At 42.4% G+C, this 25,937-nt stretch overlaps 1 protein-coding gene across 1 annotated transcript; it reads right to left on the bottom strand.

The window, feature by feature from the left end:
- Window positions 1-96: 96 nt before the first annotated feature.
- Window positions 97-25,919, bottom strand: LOC141344602 (NLR family CARD domain-containing protein 3-like). The gene is made up of 19 exons (XM_073849476.1): window positions 25,832-25,919; window positions 24,979-25,065; window positions 24,689-24,775; window positions 21,021-21,107; window positions 20,714-20,800; window positions 20,218-20,304; window positions 19,886-19,972; window positions 17,458-17,544; window positions 16,888-16,974; window positions 16,606-16,686; window positions 15,503-15,589; window positions 14,756-14,842; window positions 14,186-14,272; window positions 13,976-14,011; window positions 13,491-13,562; window positions 6,837-8,642; window positions 5,779-5,952; window positions 1,353-1,531; window positions 97-1,224 (listed from the first exon to the last, which is right to left on the bottom strand). Coding segments are annotated over exons 1-19 (3,354 nt in total). The 5' UTR covers window positions 25,879-25,919; the 3' UTR covers window positions 97-1,222.
- Between the last annotated feature and the right edge of the window lie 18 nt (window positions 25,920-25,937).

Below are 25,937 nucleotides of genomic sequence, written 5' to 3'. Positions count from 1 at the left end.
TGGATACAGTATATATGTAACAATATTCCACTTACAGAGGCCTATAAAAAACTCATTTCTTTTAAGTAAAAAAAAAACAATGGCCAGTTCTTAATTTTGGCTTGATAACCATATAGCGTAAATACTGTAAACTTTAGAAGATTTTGTAGTGGAGAGAAGGGAACTAAAATAGTCCATAGCTGTGTTTATAATGTTTCTTCTGTATTTACTGGCATTTTAGCCTACATTATTTCTGAAGGTAATAATAAAATGCAACATAGGCTACAGCCAACGCAATCTTTTTTTCTTCTTAACACGCAATTTATTATGACTAGCGTATTCTTTTTAACCATGCAATAAACATTTTTAAATATCTTTAAAAATACACTTGGCCAAAACCTTGTTATAAAAGACAATACCGTATTGGCATATAATTTTACTCATGATGGAATATATAATTTGCACATCCTTTTAAGTCTTGTCAACTTAAACATTAAAGCGACTTTAAGCAATTCAAGCACAAAAGAAGTGACAGAGAACACAATAGTAGGCTACTTGTGCACTCTCTTATAGACGGTTTTCTGTGCGCCCACACCCAAAGCGTGCTCACTTTAAGCCGCCTCTGTAACAGTGCACGAGTACATGTTTGCACCTTAGTTTATAGTACTTAAACGGCAAAAAGATTATGTCAAAATGCCCGTCTTGGTAAGTATTCATGTAAACACAGTCAGTTTATATTAAATGTAGTCAGTGTATAGGCTATTAAATCAATGTAAACCGTTAAGAAGCAAAACTCACGTGTAAAAGTACATTAGATCAGTTCATGAGCTTTTAAAGAGACAGCTGCCTAAATAAATCTGCTGCGGTGAAGTCTATCCAGTGTTATTTTACAGTTGAATTCAGTTTCAGTAGTAATTTTGTACCTAATATTACTGTTAGACCTACCGGAAAAACTTAAAATACTGTTAATTTAATTTGTATCTTGTTGTGTATCTTATTGTTTTTGTTTGTGCTATTGCTTTTCATTTAATTATTTATCATTTATAGGAACGGACAGTGGTCCATGGGAAATAGTCCCCCACCACAACTGGAAAAAATCCTAGAGGTAACATAAAACAAAAAAAATGTCAGTGTGATGATTCTGAGTCTCCGTTGATTGTGTGACTGTGAAATCTCTGTAGCGACTTCTTATTCACCATCAGTTGATCCAGAAGAAACTGGACTGACGTCTAAATATTGGGAGTCCTACAGTAAAACACAGATCACTTCTGAGAATGAGACATTTAAATTTCAGGGAAAAAAACAGCTAGAGATATATGAGCCTGTTACTTGACTTGGGTCAATTTAAAAGCTTTAATTAGAAATATACTCACAATAGTATAATGTCTCCAGTTTATAATGTGGATCATCCTTCAGAACAAAGAGCAAATTTATATCTGATTGTCCTAGTTTATTCCAAGACAGATCCAGTTGTCTTAAGTTTAAGGGGTTTAATCTCAGGGCTGAAGCCAGAGCAGCACAACCTTCAGCTGTGACATCACAATCAAGCAACCTGTAGAGAACAATGGAATGATTTAAATTTTAGTTAATGTGTCTATAGTTTTTTATTTGCTCAGTTCATTATTGGCAGCTGAAGGTTGACCTAAGGAACAGTTGAAGTTTCCACAATGCATTGCAAGGATAACACTCAGGCTAGACTTGGCCATAACATCTGACTGTTCTAAGCAAGTGGTAATGTTGGAAAGACCAGATAGAAGACGCCCACAAGCACAAGAAGGCCAGGTATCTTGAACTAGGAGAGGAATGTCAAAGGCATGAGTGGAGATCCCACTGCAAGCCCATTAAGGTTGGCTGCAGCCGGGGCTTTGTAGGAGTCTCTACATCAGACACGCAGTCTCCATGGTATCTGATGAAAAAAAGCTTCAAGGTGGCTGTGGATCAAGGGGTGATCCATGGTGTAATGCGCTACTTGGACACAAGCTGGGGACTGATCACCCCCAGCTGGGTAGGGTGTCTGATGATCCAAGATGTAACATCCTACACTGCAAAAAATGCTTTTCTTACTTAGACTTTTTGTCTTGTTTCCAGCCAAAATATCAAAAAATTCTTAAATCAACAAGGATTTTCTAGACGAATAAAATTTATTGTCTTGTTTTCAGAAAAACAAGTCCAAATTAATTGTGTTTTTGCTTGAAGCAAGCACTGTAATCTGGCAATGTTGTAAGACAAATAATTAAAAAAAAATCTTACCCCATTGGCAGATTATTTAGCTTGTTCTAAGCAAAAACTCACTTAATTTTGACTTGTTCCCCATCAGGAACTCGAGCTGTGTCCAAAAACGCTATGGGGAATGCCCGCAGTGAACCCACGCTCTGAATCGTGTGTGTAACCAATCAATGGAAGGGCATGACGTCACGGGCAGGAACCGGCTCTGTGTTATTGTGTATTTCACTTTGTTTTTCTTGCAAGTTTGCACAACTTTATTTTGAGTGACTATGTCGTTGAGTAAGGGCAAGAAGTTGAGCGAGAGTGGACCACATTATAAACTGTGTGTTTCTTCCTGCCAGCGTTTTATCTATGGTGGGGATACACACAATTTATGTGTGGTTTGCTTGGGAGCGGAGCATGCTGAGTCAGCTCTTGAGTAGGCCTTCCAATCCATTTGCTCCACTCCCGGAAGGCTCTCTTTGATGGCAGCTGTACTCGTGGGGTTCGGAGTTGGATCTTCTGGAGGGAATGGAGACAGGTGACCCCCTATCTCCTTCCTCACCCAGCAGATCCACAGCCCATTCGCTGGGTGCGGAAGCCCGCACTGCGGTTACTTCACCACGGGGAATGGGCTTGGCGCTCCACCTATCTTCCTCTGAGGAGGTGGATGTGGATAGCGTCGCTAAGGATCCGCTTCCTCAGTCGCCCCAGTATGAGGAGTTGTTGGAGGTGGTTACTTGTGTGGTCTCAAAATTAAAAATCGACTGGCCCACCGAGAAACAACATAAGCCGCAGAAAAGCAAGTTGGACGAACACTTTCTGGGGACTAAGCCACCACCTCTACAACGGAGCCTTCCGTTTTTCCCCAATCTCCACACAGAGGTGTCGAAATTGTGGGTTAGACCGTTTTTAGCAGGCTTATTCATCCCTGCCTCAGATTACTACGGTAATGTGGCGGGACTGGGTGAGCGCGGCTACAAGATGACGTCTCCATCCCTCCTCAAAACAGGAGGTTCCTGAGGTTTTCTCTCACCCCGTCAATTCACGAAGTGTGTGGATGAAGCTCTGACTACTCTGTGACTCCAGGGCATCCGCATACTGAACTACATCGATGATTGGTTGATTTTAGCTCGTTTGGAGCAGTTGGCAGATCGACATCGAGATGACGTTCTTGCCCACATGAGAGCATTGAGGTTGAGACTGAACATCAAGAAGAGTGTGTTGTCTCCATTACAGAGAACCACTTATCTAGGCGTGGTGTGGGATTCGACCTCGATGCAGGCACGTATGTCACCTACTCGGATCGAGTCGATCCTCACTGCAGTCAGGAGTGTCAAGTTATGTCAGTCACTCACTGTAAAACAGTTCCAAATGCTGCTGGGTCTGATGGCAGCAGCATCCAACGTGATATCTCTTGGACTGCTGTACTTGAAGCCCCTACAGTGGTGGCTCAAGACCAAGGAATTCTCCCCTAGGGGAAAACCCACTTTGTATGATCAAGGTGGCCTTGGACATGTGGAAAAAACCTTGGTTCTTGTCTCAGGTCCCGGTGCTGGGATCACCTTGTCACCAGGTAACGCTAGCGACGGACACGTTCCTTACTGGTTGGGGAGTGGTCATGATCTGCCCGCGGCCTGTGGAGTGGTCACCATCTCTCATGGCACAACTTGGGCGTCTGTGTTCACGCCCCTTGTACAAGCTGGCGTACCAGATCCTTCTGTGGTCCCAGGGAAAACTCCTCTCGCTGAGAGTGGTTCATATTCCTGGGCTTATCAATGTGGGAGAAGACGTCCTGTAGAGACAGGGGCCGAGGCCCAGGGAATGGATCTGCCATGGTACAGACGTGGCCAAGGCTGCGTCTGTACACTTTTTTCTGCCGATCGATCTTCTCCCGGGACTTCTGGAGAGAGTGCGCTGGAACGGGGTTCGACTACTTCTAGTAGCCCTGTACTGGCCGGGCCGAGTATGGTTCTCGGACCTGATTTCCCTTCTAGATGGCTCTCCATGGGAGATTCCCATCAGGAGGGATCTCCTCTCACAAGCAGGGTGCTTCATTCTTCACCCCGTCCAGAGATGTGGAAGTTGTGGGTGTGGCCCCTCAGGTCCAGAGCTCCCTCCATGAGGAAACGGTACGCCTTGAAGTTTCCTCCACGGTGTGCTGAGGTCTCGAGCATTACTTCACGTTCCCACTTGGGACCTCGCTGTGGTGCTTGAAGCCCTCTGCAGACCTCCATTCGAGCCTATAGAGGAAATTTCTGATCGTATGCTGACAATAAAGACTATGCTTCTTCTTGCCCTCTCTTCTCTTAAGAGAGTTGAGGACCTGCAGGCCGTTTTGGCCAAAGCATTCTTGTGCCCTCGAGCGGGGTATGTCCCTACGGTCCCGTCATCAGTACCACAGCCTGTCGTGTTTCAGGCTTTCTGTCCTCCCCCATTTGTGTAGCCTGACCAGCAGAAGTATAACTGTGTGTTATACTTGCAAGCACTGGACACATACGTCCACAGAGCTGCCCTGTGGCATAAGGCGGATCAGCTACTTGTTTGTTATGGCCCCACTAAGAGGGGGCGTCCAGTTTCTAAACAAACAACCAGCAGGTGGATCGTTGATGCAATCTCTGCTTCTCATGAGTCCTCTGACCTCTCCTCACCATTGGGAGTCAAGGCTCACTGTACCGGAGGCATGGCTGCCTCTAAAGCCCTTTTGGCAGGTGTCCCTGTACAGAACGTCTGCAATGCTGCGGGGTGGTCCATGCCTCTTACTTTGGTCAGGTTTTATGACCTGGACCTTAAAGCCACTCCAGGCTCCTCTGTTCTCTTGCCCTAGCTCTTCCTAGGCAGGGACTTGGAATGTGGGCATCTCTTTCCCCATAGCATTATCGGACGCAGCTCGAGTTCCTGAAGGGGAACGCCCCAGGTTACATATGTAACCCTGGTTCCCCGAGGGAATGAGACGCTGCGTCGGGGCCAATATTCCGGCATCCCTGGATAACTTGCTTCAATTTCCAGAAGCTGACGCCGGTTCCGCCGCATGTGCTTTTATACTTCATAGTCACCAACGTCACCCGGCCGCGACGTCACGCCCTTCCATTGATTGGTTACACACACGATTCAGAGCGTGGGTTCACTGCTGGCGTTCCTCATAGCGTCGGGGAACCAGGGTTACATACATAACCTTGGACATTTTTTTCTGACAACAAGAAAATCTCAGTCTCAAGACACTGAGGATGCAAAACTGCAAAGGGATTTTTGATATCTTGAACTATTTGATTGTGGCACACAAATCTAAGTAAGAAAAGCATTTTTTGACGACTCTTGGTTCATCACTGACGGTGTGTCTAAGTTGCACCATTGGGTGTTTCAGAAATCATACATGAATGTCATCAGAACGTTCAGTATCAAACTACTACAAGCAACTGAAGCTCAGTAAATAGTTGGTGGGTAAAAACAGGGGCAGTGGGTTTTTAGTCAGTGTCATCTTCACAGTCATTTGTGCTGAGCATGTATTTTACAAACAGATTTTAGTCAAAAATGTACTTCAAAAGAAAGGTTTACTGAGGACAATACATGTGTGACTTTCAGAGTTATTCTTACCACAGTTTCTCCAGTTTACAATGAGGATCTTCAAGTCCAGCACAGAGAATCTTCACACCCACATCTTGTAGTTTATTATGAGACAGATTTAGTTCTTTCGTGTGTGAGAGGTTTGATCTCAGAGCTGAAGCCAGAGCAACACAACCTTCAGCTGTGAGACCACAATTAGTCAATCTGTAGAAAGATTAAAAATCATACTTAAACATTATGAACTGAAAAAGAAAGCAATAAAATAATTTGCAGCAATAAACAAATAAATTGCAATTCCAATTCCAAAGTAAATGATTAATTCTGAAAGAAAACAAACTACATACACACTCTTACTACACACTCAAACTACATACATACTCACAAACATTAATCACCAAAACAGTGCAGTACTAACTGTAAGAAAATCCTCAATTTTATTCAAAACCTTTAGTATAATTTTTTTAAAGAAATTACAACTTTTATTCACCAAGGTTGCAATAAATTCAAAAGTAAAGACATTTGTAATGTTACAAAAGGTATTATTTCAAATAAATTATTAAAACAATTCTATTCATGTTACAATCATGCATCACAGTTTCCTCCAAAAATATTAGCACAACTGTTTTTAACATGATAAGGATTGGAAATAAATAATTTAATTATTTTAATTTTAATTTGAGGAATCATGTGACACTGAAGACTGGAGTAATGATGCTGAAAAGTTATAATTGATCGCAAAAATAAATTGCAATTTGAAATATATTCAAATAGAAAACACTTATTTTAAACTGTCCCAGTTCCCAAACTGGGGGAACATCTTTGCAAGTTGAAAGATATTAAGGTGGAACATAATATTTTTACAAATTTTAAATTCTTTTTCATTTGTGGTACAATTCACACAAATAAAAATATTTTATGACCAAATTAAATTAATATTTATGTATTATTCTTTTGTAACTTTAAACTTGTTCAACTTGTTTAATACCATTCCACATGTTCACTGTATAGAAAATACTGACCAATACACTCTCTGGAACTCTTAAGCTTTATGAGTGATTATGAAAGTGATTGTTCTCAGTGATACTTACTGAACTGATCTGCTTTCTTTAATCACAGGCAACAGCTTCTGAAGAACTTGCAGTATTTTATTTTTTCTCCCAACAAATTTATGAATATCAAACTTGTCCAGCCTTTTCTCTGATGTCAACAACACAAAAACTACAGCTGACCACTGAGATGAAGAGAGTTTGGCTTCACCTATTCTTTCAGATGTCAGATACTGTTGTATTTCTTCCACTAATGAATGGTCATCCAGCTCATTCAGGCAGTGGAACAGATTGATGGATTTCTCTGGAGAGTCAATTATCCTGATCTTCATCTTGATGTACTCAATAGTTTTTTTATTGCTGTCAGAGCTGCTTCTTCGCAGCGTCATTAGTTCTTGTAGTAAAATCTGATTAGACTCCACTGACAAACCCAGAAGAAACCGCAGGAAAAGATCCAGATGTCCATTTTTACTCTCTAGAGACTCATCAACAGCTCTCTTGTGCAGCCCAGATACTGAGACATGCTCTGATGAATTGGGTAGAACCCAGTCTCTAACTTTAGACCACAAACTCTGTTTGGTGATTTGCTTAAACACATTTTTGCTGTGGTTTGTAAAGGAGAGGTGCACATATAGAGCTGCTAGATGTTCCTGAATGCTCAGATGAACAAAGCAGAAGACTCTTCCCTGATTCAAGCCAAGCTCCTCTCTGAAGATCTGAGTGCACATTCCTGAGTACACTGATGCTTCTGTCACATCAATGCCACACTCTCTCAGGTCTTCCTCATAGAAGATCAGGTTGCCCTTTTTCAGTTGCTCATATGCCAGTTTCCCTAATTTGAAAATCATCTCTTTGTCTTTGCCTTTCTTTTCCTTGTACTTTGTGCCTTTGATGCTAATTTGTGCCACCAGGAAGTGTGTGTACATTTGAGTGAGAGTCTTGGGAATCTCTCCACTCGCTGCTCGAGTGCTCAACATCTTCTCTAGAACAGCGGCTGAGATCCAGCAGAACACTGGGATGTGGCACATGATGTAGAGGCTCCTTGATGACTTGAGGTGTGAGATGATCCTGTTGGCCAGACTCTGATTACTAATTCTCTTCTTGAAGTATTCCGCCTTCTGTGGCTCATTGAAGCCTCGTATCTCTGTCACTCGATGGACACACTCAGAGGGGATGAGATCAGCTGCTGCTGGTCTGGAGGTGATCCAGATGAGAGCAGAGGGAAGCAGATTCCCCACAAGAAGGTTCATCAGCAGCACAGCCACAGAGGCTGATTCACCTACATCACACAACCTCACAACCCTTCGAAAATCCAGAGAAATACGACACTCATCCAGACCATCAAAGATAAACAACACTTTATATTGTTCACTAAATATTTCCATTTCTTGTGTTACAGGGAAAAAGACATGAAGAAGTTCTGAAAGACTGAGTATTTTGTTGTTCATCAAGTTGAGCTCTCTGAAAGGAAGTGGAAATATGAGCTGGACATCCTGATTGGCTTTCCCTTCAGTCCAGTCTATGATGAACTTCTGCACAGACACTGTTTTTCCAATGCCAGCGACTCCCTTTGTCAGCACAGTTCTGATGGATTTGTTTTGTCCAGGTAAAGGTTTGAAGATGTCACTGCATTTGATCCGTTTGTCCTCCGTTGCCACTCTCCTGGATTGTGTCTCAATCTGTCTGACCTCATGCTCATTATTGATGTCTCCACTCTCACTCTCTGTGATATAGAGCTCTGTGTAGACCTCATTTAGGAGTGTTGGGTTTCCCTGCTTTGCTGTTCCCTCATACAGACACTCAAAGCACTTCCTTAGATTTGATCTAAACACGTTGAAGGCTTTGTGCCTGTAAAATAAATATACCACATTATTTCAAATATGGTAAATGTATAGAGCAAAATGTCTATGTCTTCTGCATTATGAGGGACTAAACATAACATATTTTATAAAAATGATAGTTATTATTAATAATGCATTAATAACATAAATAACATAAATAATAAAAAATAAATAAAATACAAAATACTACAATTTACCAGAAAACCAAGATATATGGTTTCATTTAAGTTCTGTGGTTAATTCAAAGTACCCATCTGTAAGTAGTATGATTGAGTCACAGATTTTAATCATGAAAATAATTGATTAGAAACTGTAATATTGGTGGAATTTTTCTCATTTCCTTAATTCTTCCCATGGCCATAGCCAGCTATGAGCAGTGGATAACGCATTACAAGTAACGCAAGTTACGTAATAATATTACTTTTTCCAGGTAACTAGTAAAGTAACGCATTACTTTTTAATGGACAAGAAAATATGAGTTACTTTCTCAAATAAGTAAAGCCAGTTACTTTTTCCCCCCATTTATTGATTAAAAGCTCTCCTGTCCCCATGTTGAGAGAAATCGTAAGATGTTACTTTAGTTCTAAAATAAATGTGAACATGCATTAATTCATCTCACTTACTAAAAAAAAAACAAATACAGTATTCCTCAAAATAAATAAAAACAGTGAAATTCAATGAAAACCTGCAATAATTAAATATGTTAAATACAAATATCCTTTATGTATTTAATCCCATTTTATTAACCTTCTATGATCGAATTCATCCATACTAATAAGCAAAAATTACTCAAGATAATCTAACATTTGTTTTGCTTTTTTTTATTGCTGAAGAGTTGAAATTTTTTCTTCTAAAGTCTACTATACAGACGTAAATGTACTTTTCTCTAAGCCTGAGGCTTTTGGTGTGAAAAGGCTTTTACATTTGCCAAAAATAGAACTTTTTATATTAAAAACAAACAAGCAAGCCCTGCCCAGATTTAAAAAGTAACATAATGCATTACTTTCCATAAAAAGTATAGTTACGTAATTAGTTACTTTTTTAGGGAGTAACTCAATATTGTAATGCATTGCTTTTAAAGGTAACTTTCCACAACACTGGCTATGAGGTCACCAAAATCCAGACCTTTTAAAGCTAAATAAAGCTAAATAAATAAAATTTAAAGCTATTTGAACGATTAATTAGCTGTTTGATTCTGAATTATTAATTAGCTGGTGTTAAAATGATGTGTGAGAGAGATTCATGTTGCTGTGACTGTATTCAAAAATGCCTATAGAGAGCGCAATAACAATAACAGGTTTTTGCTGACAGGATACCGCATTGTGCAAATTCATGACCATGATATTATCTGTAAGAAACAATATTAACATTACCAAAAACAGAAACATAAAGTTAGTTCCCCTTCAGTCGTTTCACTACGACGTTACATTGGGAACTCGCCTGAGAGACCAATCATCTCTGAGCCTTATTCAAAAGGCCAATGAACATTGGCGAGTGGTATTTGCATGCCAAGCCACTCCCCCGTACATACGGGTATATAAGATGGCGGCACGCACCACTCATTCAGATTTTCGCTTCAGAGCCTTTCTGCTCGAGCCGAACACCTAATGTTCCTGTGAGTTCTTACTCTCTCCCCGCTGGCGTGCTGCCGATCTAAAAGAGCAACATCTAAAAGAGTGTTTGGCAGCCGCCAGCGGGATCCTGCGGTCAGCCGTTTTCACGGCCATAAACAAGCCTTCCTGCAAGCCAGCGATCAAGCCCATTTGAGTGCACAGTGGTGCCGCGGTTTCCTCCCTGGGCAGACCGGGACTAAAAGAGTAATTTCTCACGGCTGTATAACGTTCTTTTCAGAATGGCTTTCCGGCCGTGCGCTTCTGAGTGTGGCAGTTTCCTCACCTCTCTGGACGGACATGAGCACTGCCTCACATGTCTGGGCCGAGAACACGCTGAGTCGGCGTTCACGGATGATTGTGAACGCATGACCATGGTCACGCTGAAGTCCCGCCGCTCGTTCGCGAGGCGGCTCCCCTGGTCGTTGAGCCGACAATGCTTTTCGGCCAACGTGGCGAGACAGACGTCTCTTCCAAATCGTCTCTTCCAAAGCCCTGCGACCTACTGCACCTCAGCGTGATCCCGTCGAGCTGCCAGAGCAGTACGCTTCCCCACACGCCGGGCTAAGCGTTTCCTTTGGCGCTCCACAGGAGGAAGAGATGTCTGTTGCAGCCTCAGAGGGAGAGTCTGAGGGTGAGGCTGGCATCCCCGCGGCCCAGCGCCCCTCTGTGGTCGCTGTCCCGTCAGAGGTTGACGCCGAACTCTAGGCTATGCTCCTGTGAGCCGCCAGGGGATCCTTCCAGGCTGGATGATTGGTTTCTCGGGAGGGCCCCCGCGGCACCGCCGCATCCCCCCCCTCCTGGTGCCTTTCTTCCCGGAGGTGCATGAGGAGCTGGTGAAAGCATGGCGGGCACCCTTTTCATCTCACCTGTGGCCCAGCTCCTCTTCCCTCGCCGCCCTCGATGGCGGGGCGGCCCGGGGATACGCGTCGATCCCCCAGGTCAAGTGCGCTGTTGCGGTGCATCTATGCCCGCGCGGCGCCGCCACCTGGCGGGATCAGCCACATCTCCCGTCCAGGGCATGTGAACGCTTGTCCGCGCTTGCTGGCTGGCTCCTGGACGGCACACGTCAGACCTCTCCAGCCTTCCACAGTGCTTTGCGTATATACCTAAACCGCACTCGGCACTTCAGACGCACCAAGCAGCTCTCAGAGATGATTGGTCTATCAGGCGAGCTGTAACGTCTCCAATGTAACGTCTCCATTCCCTCCTTCGTAACCTAGACGTTTTAGGCCCTGGTTGTCCATGAAAGATAAGTCCGTACCTTCTTTGTTTGGACCAGCAAGCGACTCTGAATCACAACCTGTATGATTATGTGTACATTTTCAAATGAGTGCAGGTTTATGTTTCAAGGTAAACCACAATATTACTGTCTTACTGAAATAGTTCTAATAATTTGCTGTGAGCTCACTATTTCATAAGAATGTGTCGGTTTATGTAGACTGTTCTGATTATCTTGTTTAATAATAGAGAATGTAGACATATTTTGGTTTATAAAATGTGTTGTTTCATCAGTTAGTCACGTTAGCACTTGGCATTTCCACCATCACCAGTTCAATTAAAAAAAAATTATGGTGCATCCACATTTTTATTTTCTGCACAAATCTGAGTGTCATCATCTTAAAAGTGATAACCTAAACCTAATAATTCCTAATAGTGCCTAATAATTTGTCCCAAAGGAAGCAATATAGGACCTAAAACAGATCCCTGAGGAACATCATGGCGGACCGCTCCAAAGACCTTTTTTGTTTCCCAAGGCAACAAAATGGGAACGATCTGTAAAGATTTAAACCATTAAACCACAGTACCAGAGATACAAGCTCTCAAGTCTATTAAGCAGAATGGAGTGCAACACTGTTCACAGATGAACACTGGAACACTGAACACAGATCAACAGGCATTTTAAGGACTGGAATGATAGCTGCAACCTTAAAGGATTAGTTCACTTCCAGAACAAAAATGTACAGATAATTTACTCACCCCATTGTCATCAAAGATAAAAGATATATTTTTTTCTTCAGTCGTAAAGAAATTATGTTTCTTGAGGAAAACTTTTCAGGAATTATCACCTTAGACTGCACTTCCATGTGCCCCCAAGTTTGAACTTCCAAAATGCAGTTTAAATGCAGCTTCAAATGGCTCAAAACGATCCCAACCGAGGAAAAAGGTCATACCTAGCGAAACAATAGGTCATTTTCGAAACAAATTGACAATTTATATAATTTTTAACCTCAAACGCACGTCTTGTCTCATCTCTGTGATGCGCATTCGTATTCTGTGTAATCCGGGTCAATACAGTTAGGGTATGTCGAAAAACTCCCATCTCGTTTTCTTCTTCAACTTCAAAATCACCCTACATCACTGTTTACCCTTTTTTTGTAAAGTGTGTTTGAACTTCTTTGCATGTTCACTTCGCATGTAAACATTGGGTCGGTACTTCTGCAGGGATGTAGGATGATTTTGAAGTTAGGGAAGAAAACGAGATGTGAGTTTTTCGACATACCCTAACTGCCTTGAACCGGAAAAAACAGAGTTCATGCAGACGTAGACAAGACAAGCATTTGAGGTTTAAAAGTATGTAAATTTTCAGTTTGTTTCAACAATGATCAATCATTTTGATAAATAAGACCCTACTTCCTCAACTGGGACAATTTAGAGTCTTTTGAAGCCAAATTTAAACTGCATTTTGGACATTCAAACTCACGGGCACCATTGAAGTCTATTATATGGAGAGAAATCCTGAAATGTTTTCCTCAAGAAACATAATTTCTAATCCCCTGAAGAAAGAAAGACATGAACATCTTGGATGACAAGTGGGTGAGTAAATTATCTGTAAATTTTTGTTCTGCAAGTAAAATAATCCTTCAAGGGCTTCTGGAACAATACCAGTAATAAGAAAAGTGTTAGACAATTATAGACATAGACAATTCTGATTGTAGTCTAATGTGGATTCTTGTCATGTTGTCATATTGTTAAAATATATTATTTGTACCTTTTTATAAAAAGCCAAAGGCTGCACCTGCTTAAGAATTGTCATGGAAACATTCTTTGCTGTGTAAAAAAATACCCCAAATTGGATGAAAATCATATACAATACTGTTGTAATTGATTAATTATTATATTCTTGTTTCATCTGTAAAAACATGTTTCATCTGTTAAAAAAGCAAATTATCTGCCATAACAGTGTCATAACAGCAATCGTGGAATACTGTATGCCAATGATGACTTTCAAATAAATGTTATACCTGATTTTTAGTGGACGTTCCAGTAATGACACTTCAAAGAAGTCATGTACTGAGCTCTTCAGTGGGAATGAACTACAAAACAGAGAGATTAAAGATAATAATTTAAATTAATGTATTCATATTTATTTATTATTAAAAAGCACATTTAAGCTTTTTTATTTAAACTATGTTGATACAAAACCGCCAACTGAACCAATGCTTTCTTGCTACCTGATATTTAATAATACCACAACACTATAAATACTTCATATAAAAACACCAGTTATCCTCCTGCTTGAATTATGGCAGTAACTTCTGTTGAATTTTAAATAATTGGCAAAAGGCCATTTCATTTACACTACATTGAATCCAAAAATGTAAACTGAAAGTGCTTTTCACTAATGTTGTCTCACTGCCTAATATTTAATATGAATATCATACTATTAGAATACTTCATAAAAACACCAGTTATAAATGTTATTAGTAAAAAAATGTTATAGGCCTACCTATACTTAGGTTTGGAGCTCATTCGCGGCAGTGTACTATTACAGAGAGAATAAAGGAAATCATTATTGTTTTCATATTCATCAGTTAAAAAAAATTTATTTAAGCTATGTTGATACAGAAACTGTAAACTGAACTAAGTGCATCATAGATGTATTTCTCTAGGTGAGCAACTGTTAAAAAAACAGATGAAGATAAAGAAAATATTATACTTGAAAGCCTGTGGATGATCGATACATCTGTCACTCCACATAGGCATAGAGCAGATCTCAGTTTCTGAAATCCTTCTTTGAATGGCACTGTAACAAACCAAGATTAAGGATAATAATTTTAATTATTCTATTCATATTTATTCAACAATCAAAAAAACTCATAAGCTTTTCAACTATGTTAACAAAAAAAAAGTGCTTTCATGGATTTGTCTCTCTGCCAAATATATCTAATATGAATAACATTATATTGGGAACACTTTATAAGAAATCAATTATAAATATGTCAGTGATGCCTTCTAAAGAAATGTTATACATGAAATCCTGTGGATGATCCATGCTCCTGTCACCCCACATAGGCATACAGCGGATCTCTGGTTCATTTTTATTTATTATTTAAAAACACTCACAGTGCTTTCATTTACACTAATCCAAAATGCCTTTACTAATGTTGTCTCACTGCCTAATATTAAATATGAATAACATAATATTAGAATACTTCATAAAAACACTAATTATACATATGTAAATGATGCTTAAAGAAATGCCTTCTAAAGAAAATTTGAGGCCTACCTCAAATCTGGTGGATGACCCATGGATATGGTACTCCTCACAGACACATCGCTGAACTTTGGTTTTGAGCTCATTCGCGGCAGTGTACTATAACAGAAAGAATGAAAAAATCATTATAATTTTCATATTCATTCATCAGTAAATAAAAAAAACACGCATAAGCTTATAATTTCAAATATGTTGATTGTAATGGGGACTTGACGACAGCGTAGATAGATCCAAGTGCAAGCTTTATTAGACAGATCGTGGTCAAAACAGGCAGGTTTGAAATACCAGCAAACAGAGATATCCAAGGGCAAGACAACCGCGTAATCCAAACATACAGACAAGGGTCAAAATCCAAGAGGGCAGTACAAAGTAACAAACTGAACAAGGCATTGAAACAAGGCAAAAACTTTGGCAATGAAAATACAGACTTTGACAATGAAACAAGACAATGGCAATGGAAAAACAAGGAAAACGCTTAGTACAGTCCGCAACAGCAAAATAATACTTCGCAAAGCCTATTTGGCATGGCCATCCTTATATGGCTGTCAAACAGGAAGTAACCATAGAAGCAGAGGGAGCAGTAACAGTCTGTACTGGATAAGGGCTCCCTCTGCTGGCCTGGTGTTACATTGATACAAAAGACAAAAATTTTGATAGATGTGTCTCTCTGCCCAATATCTAATATGAATAACATAATACTTGGAACACTTTATAAAAAAAAAATTATATATGTCAGTGACGTCTTCTAAAGCAATATACCTGAAACCCTCTTGATAACCCATAGTTCTGTCACTCCTCATAGACACACAGCTGATCTCTGGTTGTGAGCTCTTTCTCTGAATCAAACTGTAAAAACAGAGATTAAAGATAATCATTTAAATACTGCATTTACTTTTATTCATCTTTAAAATTGCTTAAAACATTTTCATTTACACTACATTAAATAAAAAAATGTAAACTGAAAGTGCTTTCACTAATGTTGTTTCACTGCCTAAATGTTTCTTGCTACCTGATATTTAATAATAATAATAATAATAATAATTCCTTGCATTTATATAGTGCTTTTCTAGACACTCAAAGCGCTTACAGTGTCAGGGGTATCTCCTCATCCACCACCAGTGTGCAGCATCCACCTGGATGATGCGACGGCAGCCATAGTGCGCCAGAACGCCCACCACACACCAGCTTACTGGTGGAGAGGAGACAGAGTGATGAAGCCAATCAGAATATGGGGATGATTAGGAGGCCATGATGGTCAGAGGCCAATGGGCAAATTTGGCCAGGATGCCGAGGTCACACCTCTACTCTTTTCAAAAGACATCCTGGGATTTTTTATGACCACAGAGAGTCAGGACCTCGGTTTAACGTCTCATCCAAAGGACAGTGCTTTTTGGCAGTATAGTTTCCCCATCACTATACTGGGGTGCTAGGACCCACAGAGACCACAGGGTGAGCACCCCCTGCTGGCCTCACTAGCACCTCTTCCAGCAGCAACCTAGTTTTCCCAGGAGGTCTCCCATCCAGGTACTGACCAGGCTCAACCCTGCTTAGCTTCAGTGGGCGACCAGTCTTGGGCTACAGGGTGATATGGCTGCCACAACACTATAAATACTTCATATAAAAACACCAGTTATCCTCCTGCTTGAATTATGGCAGTAACTTCTGTTGAATTTTAAATAATTGGCAAAAGGCCATTTCATTTACACTACATTGAATCAAAAAATGTAAACTGAAAGTGCTTTTCACTAATGTTGTCTCACTGCCTAATATTTAATATGAATATCATACTATTAGAATACTTCATAAAAACACCAGTTATAAATATGTAAGAAATGCCTTCTAAAAAAATGTTATAGGCCTACCTCAAATCTGGTGGATGGCCCATGGGTACGTTAATCCTCATATGGCTTAACTTTGGTTTTGAGCTCATTCGCGGCAGTGTACTATAACAGAGAGAATAAAGGAAATCATTATTGTTTTCATATTCATTCATTAGTTAAAAAAAACACTCATAAGTTTTTTTTATTTATTTATTTAAGCTATGTTGATACAGAAACTGTAAACTGAACTAAGTGCATCATAGATGTATTTCTCTAGGTGAGCAACTGTTAAAAAAACAGATGAAGATAAAGAAAATATTATACTTGAAAGCCTGTGGATGATCGATACATCTGTCACTCCACATAGGCATAGAGCAGATCTCAGTTTCTGAAATCCTTCTTTGAATGGCACTGTAACAAACCAAGATTAAGGATAATAATTTTAATTATTCTATTCATATTTATTCAACAATCAAAAAAACTCATAAGCTTTTCAACTATGTTAACAAAAAAAAAGTGCTTTCATGGATTTGTCTCTCTGCCAAATATATCTAATATGAATAACATTATATTGGGAACACTTTATAAGAAATCAATTATAAATATGTCAGTGATGCCTTCTAAAGAAATGTTATACATGAAATCCTGTGGATGATCCATGGTCCTGTCACCCCACATAGGCATACAGCGGATCTCTGGTTCATTTTTATTCATTATTTAAAAACACTCACAGTGCTTTCATTTACACTAATCCAAAATGCCTTTACTAATGTTGTCTCACTGCCTAATATTAAATATGAATATCATAATATTAGAATACTTCATAAAAACACCAATTATACATATGTAAATGATGCTTAAAGAAATGCCTTCTAAAGAAAATTTGAGGCCTACTTCAAATCTGGTGGATGACCCATGGATATGTTACTCCTCACAGACACATCGCTGAACTTTGGTTTTGAGCTCATTCGCGGCAGTGTACTATAACAGAGAGATTTAAAAAATCATTATCATTTTCATATTCATTCATCAGTAAAAAAAAAAAACCACTCATAACTTATCATTTCAAATATGTTGATTGTAATGGGGACTTGATGGCAGCGTAGATAGATCCAAGTGCGAGCTTTATTAGACAGGTCGTAGTCAGAACAGGCAGGGTCGAAATACCAGCAAACACAAATATCCAAGGGCAAGACAACCGCGTAATCCAAAAATACAAACAAGGGTCAAAATCCAAGAGGGCAGTCCAAAGTAACAAATAAAACAAGGCAATGAAACAAGGCAAAAACTATGGCATTGAAAATACAGACTATGACAATGAAACAAGATGATGGCAATAGAAAAAAACAAGGAAAACGCTTGGTAGAGTCCGCATAAGCAAAACAATACTTCGCAAAGCCTGTTTGGCATGGCCATCCTTATATGGCTGCCAAAAAGGAAGTAACCATAGAAGCAGAGGGAGCAGTAACAGTCTGTACTGGGTAAGGGCTCCCTCTGCTCAAAACACAAACTCTAAATCCAGGAGGGTGGTAGAGCAGGGGCAAAACAAGGGGTGGGATGGAGGGCCAGGTCCATGTAGGGGAACAGGTACAGATTTAGGGCCTGGAGCGTGGAACAGGGGACAAGACCATGGGCTATGGTGCAATGGTGGGCCTGAATCATGGAGCAGAGGCAGACAGTGAAGAACTGGAGGACCTGGGCCATGGAGCAGTGAAAGCCAGGGTGGAGCAGGCAGAGCAGGCATCCATAACAGTGCAGGCAGAGCAGGTTGCCATGCTGCAGCAGGCAGAGCAGTGAGCCATAGCAGAGCAGGCAAAGCAGTGAGCCATGGGGGAGCAGGCAGCCAAGGCAGAGCATACAGAGCAGGGAGCCAAGGCGTAGCGAATGACCAGCACAGCAGAGCAGACAGGAGCAAGAATCCCTACCATGCAGGTCTCCATGGTGAAGCAGACGACAACCACAACAGAGCAAAAGAGAGCAGGAATTCCCACGGCAGAGCAGGGAGTCATGGTGATGAAGGGAGAGCAGGAACATTGACAGTGGCAGAGCAGGCAGTGAGTTCATACTTAGGTGTCACCCCCTTTTGAGGTTCTGCAGTGGGAGCTGCCACCTCAGGGGGTTCCACAGGGGTCTCCGCCTCCACAAGAGGCCTAGGCGCAGGCTCGTGAACAGAAGAGGCTTCTGGAGAAGACTCGTGGACAGGAGAGGCCTCTGGAGCAGACTTGTGGACAGGAGAGGCCTCCGGAGCAGACTCGTGGACAGGAGATACCTCCTCAGCAAACTCGTGGACAGGAGATACCTCCTCAGCAAACTCGTGGACAGGAGATACCTCCTGAGCAAACTCGTGGACAGGAGATACCTCCGAAGCAGACTCCTGGACAGGAGAGGCCTCCGGAGCAGACTCCTGGACAGGAGAGGCTTCCGGGATGCAGTGTGCAGCCCAGACACTTAAAATGGCCAGCACAATCACAGGGAGCGAAGGCTCTGCGTGGCTTGGGAGCAAAGGTGTCATTGGGATGCTTGCGGCCTGCACTGACATCAGAGGAGGATCCATCACACTGGCAATCAAGATATGACGAGGCTCTGGAGAATTAGACGAGACATGGCGTGGCTCTGGCAGATCTGACGAGAGCAGGCCTTTGAACGGCAGGCATGACGCGAGGAGGCTGTGACTTGGCAGGTGTGTCGTTAGGAGGCTGTAGCTTGGCAGACGTGACGGGAGCATGTGTGGGGGGGTACTGTGAGATTGCAGGGCTCCTCATCCGCAACTTCCACAGTAAAAGTTAAGCCAGCCAGCAACAACGCAAAGTCTATATATTGCTCTAGCATAGAAGAGCATCTGTTGTCTGGTATGAGACAGCGAAAAAAGTCTTTCAGTACATTCTGGAAAATTCCCTTTAAAGCCATGTCATTAAAATCCACCAAATCACAAAGTCCACCAAAACAAGGCATTGAAACAAGGCAAAAACTATGGCAATAAAAATACAGACTATGACAATGAAACAAGACAATGGCAATGGAAAAACAAGGAAAACGTTTGGTGCAGTCCGCAACAGCAAAATAATACTTCGCAAAGCCTGTTTGGCATGGCCATCCTTATATGGCTGTCAAACAGGAAGTAACCATAGAAGCAGAGGGAGCAGTAACTGTCTGTACTGGGTAAGGGCTCCCTCTGCTGGCCTGGTGTTACATTGATACTAAAGACAAACATTTTGATAGATGTGTCTCTCTGCCCAATATCTAATATGAATAACATAATACTGGGAACACTTTATAAAAAAATCAATTTTATATGTCAGTGACGTTTTCTAAAGCAATATACCTGAAACCCTCTTGATAACCCATAGATCTGTCACTCCTCATAGACACACAGCTGATCTCTGGTTGTGAGCTCTTTCTCTGAATCAAACTGTAAAAACAGAGATTAAAGATAATCATTTAAATACTGCATTTACTTTTATTCATCTTTAAAAATGCTTAAAACATTTTCATTTACTCTACATTGAATCAAAAAATTTAAACTGAAAGTGCTTTCACTAATGTTGTTTCACTGCCTAATATTTAATATGAATATCATAATATTAGAATACTTCATGAAAAACACCAATTATACATATGTAAGTGATGCCTTCTAAAGAAATGTTATAGGCCTACCTCAAATCTGGTGGATGACCCATGGGTATGTCAATCCTCATAGACACATGGCTGAACGTTGGTTTTGAGCGCATTTGCAGCAGTGAACTATAACAGACAGAATAAAGGAAATCATTGTTGTATTCATATTCATACATCAGTAAAAAAAACACTCATAAGCTTATTATTTCAACTATTTGTTCAAATGTAAATAAAAAATAAGTAATATTTTTTTCCACAATGATGCCTCTTGTACATCGCCTTATTATCTTTTGGGGAAAGCCTGTGTCATTCCCAGTCAAAAAAAACTTGCTGGTTGAATAAAAAGTAACTTTAATTTAGAATTTGCCAGGGGTATGAATAATTTCGTGCTTGACTGTATGTTGATACGAAAGACTTAATGTTTTCATAGATTTGTCTTTCTGCCCAATATCTAATATGAATAACATAATACTGGGAACACTTTATAAAAAAAAATCAATTATATATGTCAGTGACGTCTTCTAAAGCAATATACCTGAAACCCTCTTGATAACCCATAGATCTGTCACTCCTCATAGACACACAGCTGATCTCTGGTTGTGAGCTCTTTCTCTGAATCAAACTGTAAAAACAGAGATTAAAGATAATCATTTAAATACTGTATTTGTTTTTATTCATCTTTAAAAATGCTTGAAACATTTTCATTTACACTACATTGAATCAATAAATGTAAACTGAAAGTGCTTTCACTAATGTTGTCTCCCTGCCTAATATTTAATATGAATATCATAATACTAGAATACTAGAAAGTGATGCCTTCTAAAGAAATGTTATAGGCTTACCTCAAATCTGGTGGATGACCAATGGATATGTCACTCCTCATAGACACACAGCTGATCTCTGGTTGTGAGCTCTTTCTCTGAATCAAACTGTAAAAACAGAGATTAAAGATAATCATTTAAATACTGCATTTACTTTTATTCATCTTTAAAAATGCTTGAAATATTTTCATTTACACTACATTGAATCAATAAATGTAAACTGAAAGTGCTTTCACTAATGTTGTCTCCCTGCCTAATATTTAATATGAATATCATAATCCTCCGGGGATCGCCACCTTAGCGTGGTGGAGGAGTTTGAGTGTCTGCATGATCCTAGGAGCTATGTTGTCAGGGGCTATAACGCCCCTGGTAGGGTCTCCCAAGGCAAACAGGTCCTAGGTGACAGGCCAGACAAAGAGCGGTCCAAAAAACCCCATATGGCTGAAAATCAACATAGGTCCGTGACGTCGCCCGGTATGGCGCAGCCGGGGCCCCACCCTGGAGCCAGGTCTGGGGTTGGGGCTCGTATGCGAGCGCCTGGTGGCCGGGCCTTACCCCACGGGGCCCGGCCGGGCTTAGCCCGAAAAAGCAACGTGGGGCCGCCCTCCCGTGGGCCCACCACCTGCGGGAGGGGCCATAGGGGACCGGTGCATTGTGGGATGGGTGGCAGTCGAAGGCGGGGGCCTCGGCGACCCAATCCTTGGACGCAGAATTTGGCTATAGGAACATGGAATGTTACCTCACTGGGGGGGAAGGAGCCTGAGTTGGTGCGGGAGGTTGAGAAATACCGATTAGAGATAGTCGGGCTTGCCTCCACGCACATCTCGGGATCTGGAACCCAACTCCTCGAAAGGGGATGGACTCTTCACTACTCTGGAGTTGCCTGCGGTGAGAGGAGGCGGGCTGGTGTGGGCTTGCTTATAGCCCCCCAGCTTAGCCGCCATGTGTTGGAGTTTACCCCAGTAGACGAGAGGGTCGTTTCCCTGCGCCTTCGGGTTGGGGATAGGTTTTTCACTGTCGTTTGTGCCTATGGGCCGAATGGCAGTGTAGAGTACCCGGCCTTTCTGGAGTCACTGGGAGGGGTGCTGGAAAGCTCTCCGACCGGGGACTCCGTTGTTCTGCTGGGGGACTTCAACGCCCACGTGGGCAATTCTAGTGATACCTGGAGGGGCGTGATTGGGAGGAACGGTCCCCCTGATCTGAACCCGAGTGGTGTTCAGTTGTTGGACTTCTGTGCTAGTCACAGTTTGTCCATAACGAACACCATGTTCGAGCATAAGGGTGTCCATCAGTACACGTGGTACCAGGACACCCTGGGGCGGAGGTCGATGATTGACTTTGTGGTTGTTTCATCTGACCTCCGGCCATATGTCTTGGACACTCGGGTGAAGAGAGGGGCGGAGCTGTCAACTGATCACCACCTGGTGGTGAGTTGGATCCGTTGGCGGGGGAGGAAGCTGGACAGACTCGGCAGGCCCAAACGTACTGTGAGGGTCTGTTGGGAAAGCTTGGCAGAGCCCCCTGTCAGAGAGGTCTTCAACTCCCATCTCCGGCAGAGCTTTAACCAGATTCCGAGGGAGGCTGGAGACATTGAGTCCGAGTGGACTATGTTCTCCGCCTCCATTGTCAATGCGGCTGTTCGGAGCTGTGGCCGTAAGGGCCTCTGGTGCCTCTCGTGGTGGCAACCCCCGAACCCGGTGGTGGACATCGGAAGTAAGGGATGCCGTCAGGCTGAAGAAGGAGTCCTATCGAGCCTGGTTGGCTCGTGGGACTCCTGAAGCAGCTGAGGGGTACCGGTGGGCCAAGCGGACGGCAGCCCGGATGGTTGTGGAGGCAAAAACTCGGGTCTGGGAGGAGTTCGGTGAGGCCATGGAGAAGGACTATCGGTCGGCCTCGAAGAGATTCTGGCAAACCGTCCGGCACCTCAGGAGGGGGAAGCAGTGCCCTGCCAACACTGTGTACAGTGGGGGTGGGAATCTGCTGACTTCAACTGGGGATATTGTCGGACGGTGGAAGGAATACTTCGAGGATCTCCTCAATCCCACCAACACGTCTTCCATTGAGGAAGCAGAGGCCAGGGGTTCAGAGGCGGACTCAACCATTTCCCGGGCTGAAGTCGCCGAGGTAGTTGAGAAGCTGCCCGGTGGCACGGCACCGGGGGTGGATGAGATCCGCCCTGAATACTTAAAGTCTCTGGATGTTGTAGGGCTGTCTTGGTTGACACGCCTTTGCAACATCGCGTGGAGGCTGGGGACAGTGCCTCTGGACTGGCAGACCGGGGTGGTGGTCCCTCTTTTTAAGAAGGGGGACCGGAGAGTGTGTTCCAACTATAGGGGGATCACACTTCTCAGCCTCCCCGGGAAGGTCTACGCCAGGGTACTGGAGAGGAGAATTCGTCCGATTGTCGAACCTCGGATCCAAGAGGAGCAATGCGGTTTTCGTCCTGGTCGTGGAACAATGGACCAGCTCTATACCCTGTTCAGGGTGCTGGAGGGTTCATGGGAGTTTGCTCAACCAGTCCACATGTGTTTTGTGGATCTGGAGAAGCCATTCGACCGTGTCCCTCGCAGTGTCCTGTGGGGGGTGCTCTGGGAGTATGGGGTCCGGGGTCCTTTGCTAAGGGCTGTCCGGTCCCTGTATGACCGGAGCAGGAGTCTGGTTCGTATTGCTGGCAGTAAGTCGGACCTGTTCCCGGTGCGTGTTGGACTCCGGCAGGGCTGCCCTTTGTCACCGGTCCTGTTCATTATTTTTATGGACAGGATTTCTAGGCGCAGCCAGGGGCTGGAGGGGGTCTGGTTTGGGGACCACAGGATCTCATCTTTGCTTTTTGCGGATGATGTTGTCCTGTTGGCTTCCTCAAACCAGGACCTACAGCAGGCACTGGGGCGGTTTGCAGCCCAGTGTGAAGCGGCTGGGATGAGAATCAGCACCTCTAAGTCCGAGGCCATGGTTCTCAGTCGGAAAAGGGTGGCTTGTCCTCTTCAGGTTGGTGGGGAGTCTCTGCCCCAGGTGGAGGAGTTTAAGTATCTGGGGGTCTTGTTCACGAGTGAGGGAAGGATGGAGCGGGAGATTGACAGACGGATCGGTGCAGCTTCTGCAGTAATGCGGTCGATGTACCGGTCTGTCGTGGTGAAGAAAGAGCTGAGCTGTAAGGCGAAGCTCTCGATTTACCGGTCGATCTACGTTCCTACTCTCACCTATGGTCATGAGCTTTGGGTCATGACCGAAAGGATAAGATCCCGGATACAGGCGGTCGAAATGAGTTTCCTCCGTAGGGTGGCTGGGCGCTCCCTTAGAGATAGGGTGAGGAGCTCAGTCACTCAGGGGGAGCTCGGAGTAGACCCGCTGCTCCTTCACATCGAGAGAGGCCAGTTGAGGTGGCTCGGGCATCTGTTCCGGATGCCTCCTGGACGCCTCCCTGGGGAGGTGTTCCGGGCATGTCCCACCGGGAGGAGGCCCCGGGGAAGACCCAGGACACGCTGGAGGGACTATGTCTCTCGGCTGGCCTGGGAACGCCTCGGTGTTCCGCCGGAAGAGCTGGAGGAAGTGTCTGGGGAAAGGGAAGTCTGGGTGTCTCTGCTTAGACTGCTGCCCCCGCGACCCGGTTCCGGATAAGCGGAGGAAAATGAGATGAGATAATACTAGAATACTAGAAAGTGATGCCTTCTAAAGAAATGTTATAGGCTTACCTCAAATCTGGTGGATGACCAATGGATATGTCACTCCTCAAAGACACATGGCTGAACTTTGGTTTTGAGCTCATTCGTGGCAGTGAACTATAATAGACAGAATAAAGGAAATCATTATTGTATTCATATTGATACCTCAGTGTAAAAAAACAACAACAACAACATTCATACGTTTTTTTATTTAAGCTATGTTGATACAGAAACTGTAAACTGAACTAAGTGCATAATAGATGTATTACTCTAGGTGAGCAACTGTTAAAAAAACAGATAAAGACAGAGGAATATTATACTTGAAAGCCTGTGGATGATCGATACATCTGTCACTCCACATAGGCATAGAGCAGATCTCTGTTTCTGAACTCCTTCTTTGAACGGCACTGTAACAAACCAAGATTAAGGATAATCATTTAAATTAATCTATTCATATTTATTCAACAATCAAAAACACTTTTCAACTATGTTAATACAAAAAATTAAGTGCTTTCATGGATTTGTCTCTCTGCCCAATACAGTACAGACCAAAAGTTTGGACACACCTTCTCATTCAAAGAGTTTTCTTTATTTTCATGAAACTTTGCTCGAAGTATCGCCTGGGTCTCTACACATGAACTCAAGCATTGAGAGCATTGTTTGTGTTCACAGAGTTTACTAAAAAGAAAGGTTTTGAACAACTCACTTCACTGTTTGAGTTTCCTCTCTCGGCCGTCTTGCCGGTCAAGAAGTGTCGATCTCCGAATGCGAATTATAATTACCATTAGGTAAAAAACATTGAATAATACTTTTTATGTATGAGTCTACCTCTTGAAGCTCATCAAGAGAATGCCAAGAGTATGCAAAGCAGTAATCAAAGCAAAAGGTGGCTACTTTGAAGAACCTAGAATATGACATATTTTCAGTTGTTTCACACTTTTTTGTTATGTACTATATAATTCCACATGTGTTAATTCATAGTTTTGATGCCTTCAGTGTGTATCTACAATTTTCATAGTCATGAAAATAAAGAAAACTCTTTGAATGAGAAGGTGTGTCCAAACTTTTGGTATGTAGTGTATATCTAATATGAATAACATAATATTGGGAACACTTTATAAAAAAAAATCAATTTTAAATATGTCAGTGATGCCTTCTAAAGAAATGTTATACATGAAATCCTGTGGATGATCCATGGTCCTGTCACCCCACATAGGCATACAGCGGATGTCTTGTTCATAGCTTTTTCACTGAACCAAACTGTAATGAAAAAAAAACA

The sequence above is a fragment of the Garra rufa genome, chromosome 10 (genome assembly GCF_049309525.1).
Source record: "Garra rufa chromosome 10, GarRuf1.0, whole genome shotgun sequence".
Lineage (NCBI taxonomy): Eukaryota > Metazoa > Chordata > Actinopteri > Cypriniformes > Cyprinidae > Garra > Garra rufa.
This window is presented reverse-complemented; position numbering and strand designations above follow the sequence as displayed.

Bases quoted from the DNA above. Each gene is read 5' to 3' on its own strand.
- LOC141344602 (XM_073849476.1), bottom strand. From the start codon at position 25,878: ATGCCTATGTGGGGTGACAGGACCATGGATCATCCACAGGATTTCAT. The intron at 16,975-17,457 runs GTAGGCCTCAAA...GGTTTGTTACAG, and splicing joins GGTCATCCACCAGATTTGAA to TGCCATTCAAAGAAGGATTT. The intron at 14,843-15,502 runs GTATATTGCTTT...TTTCTGTTATAG, and splicing joins GGTTATCAAGAGGGTTTCAG to TACACTGCCGCGAATGAGCT.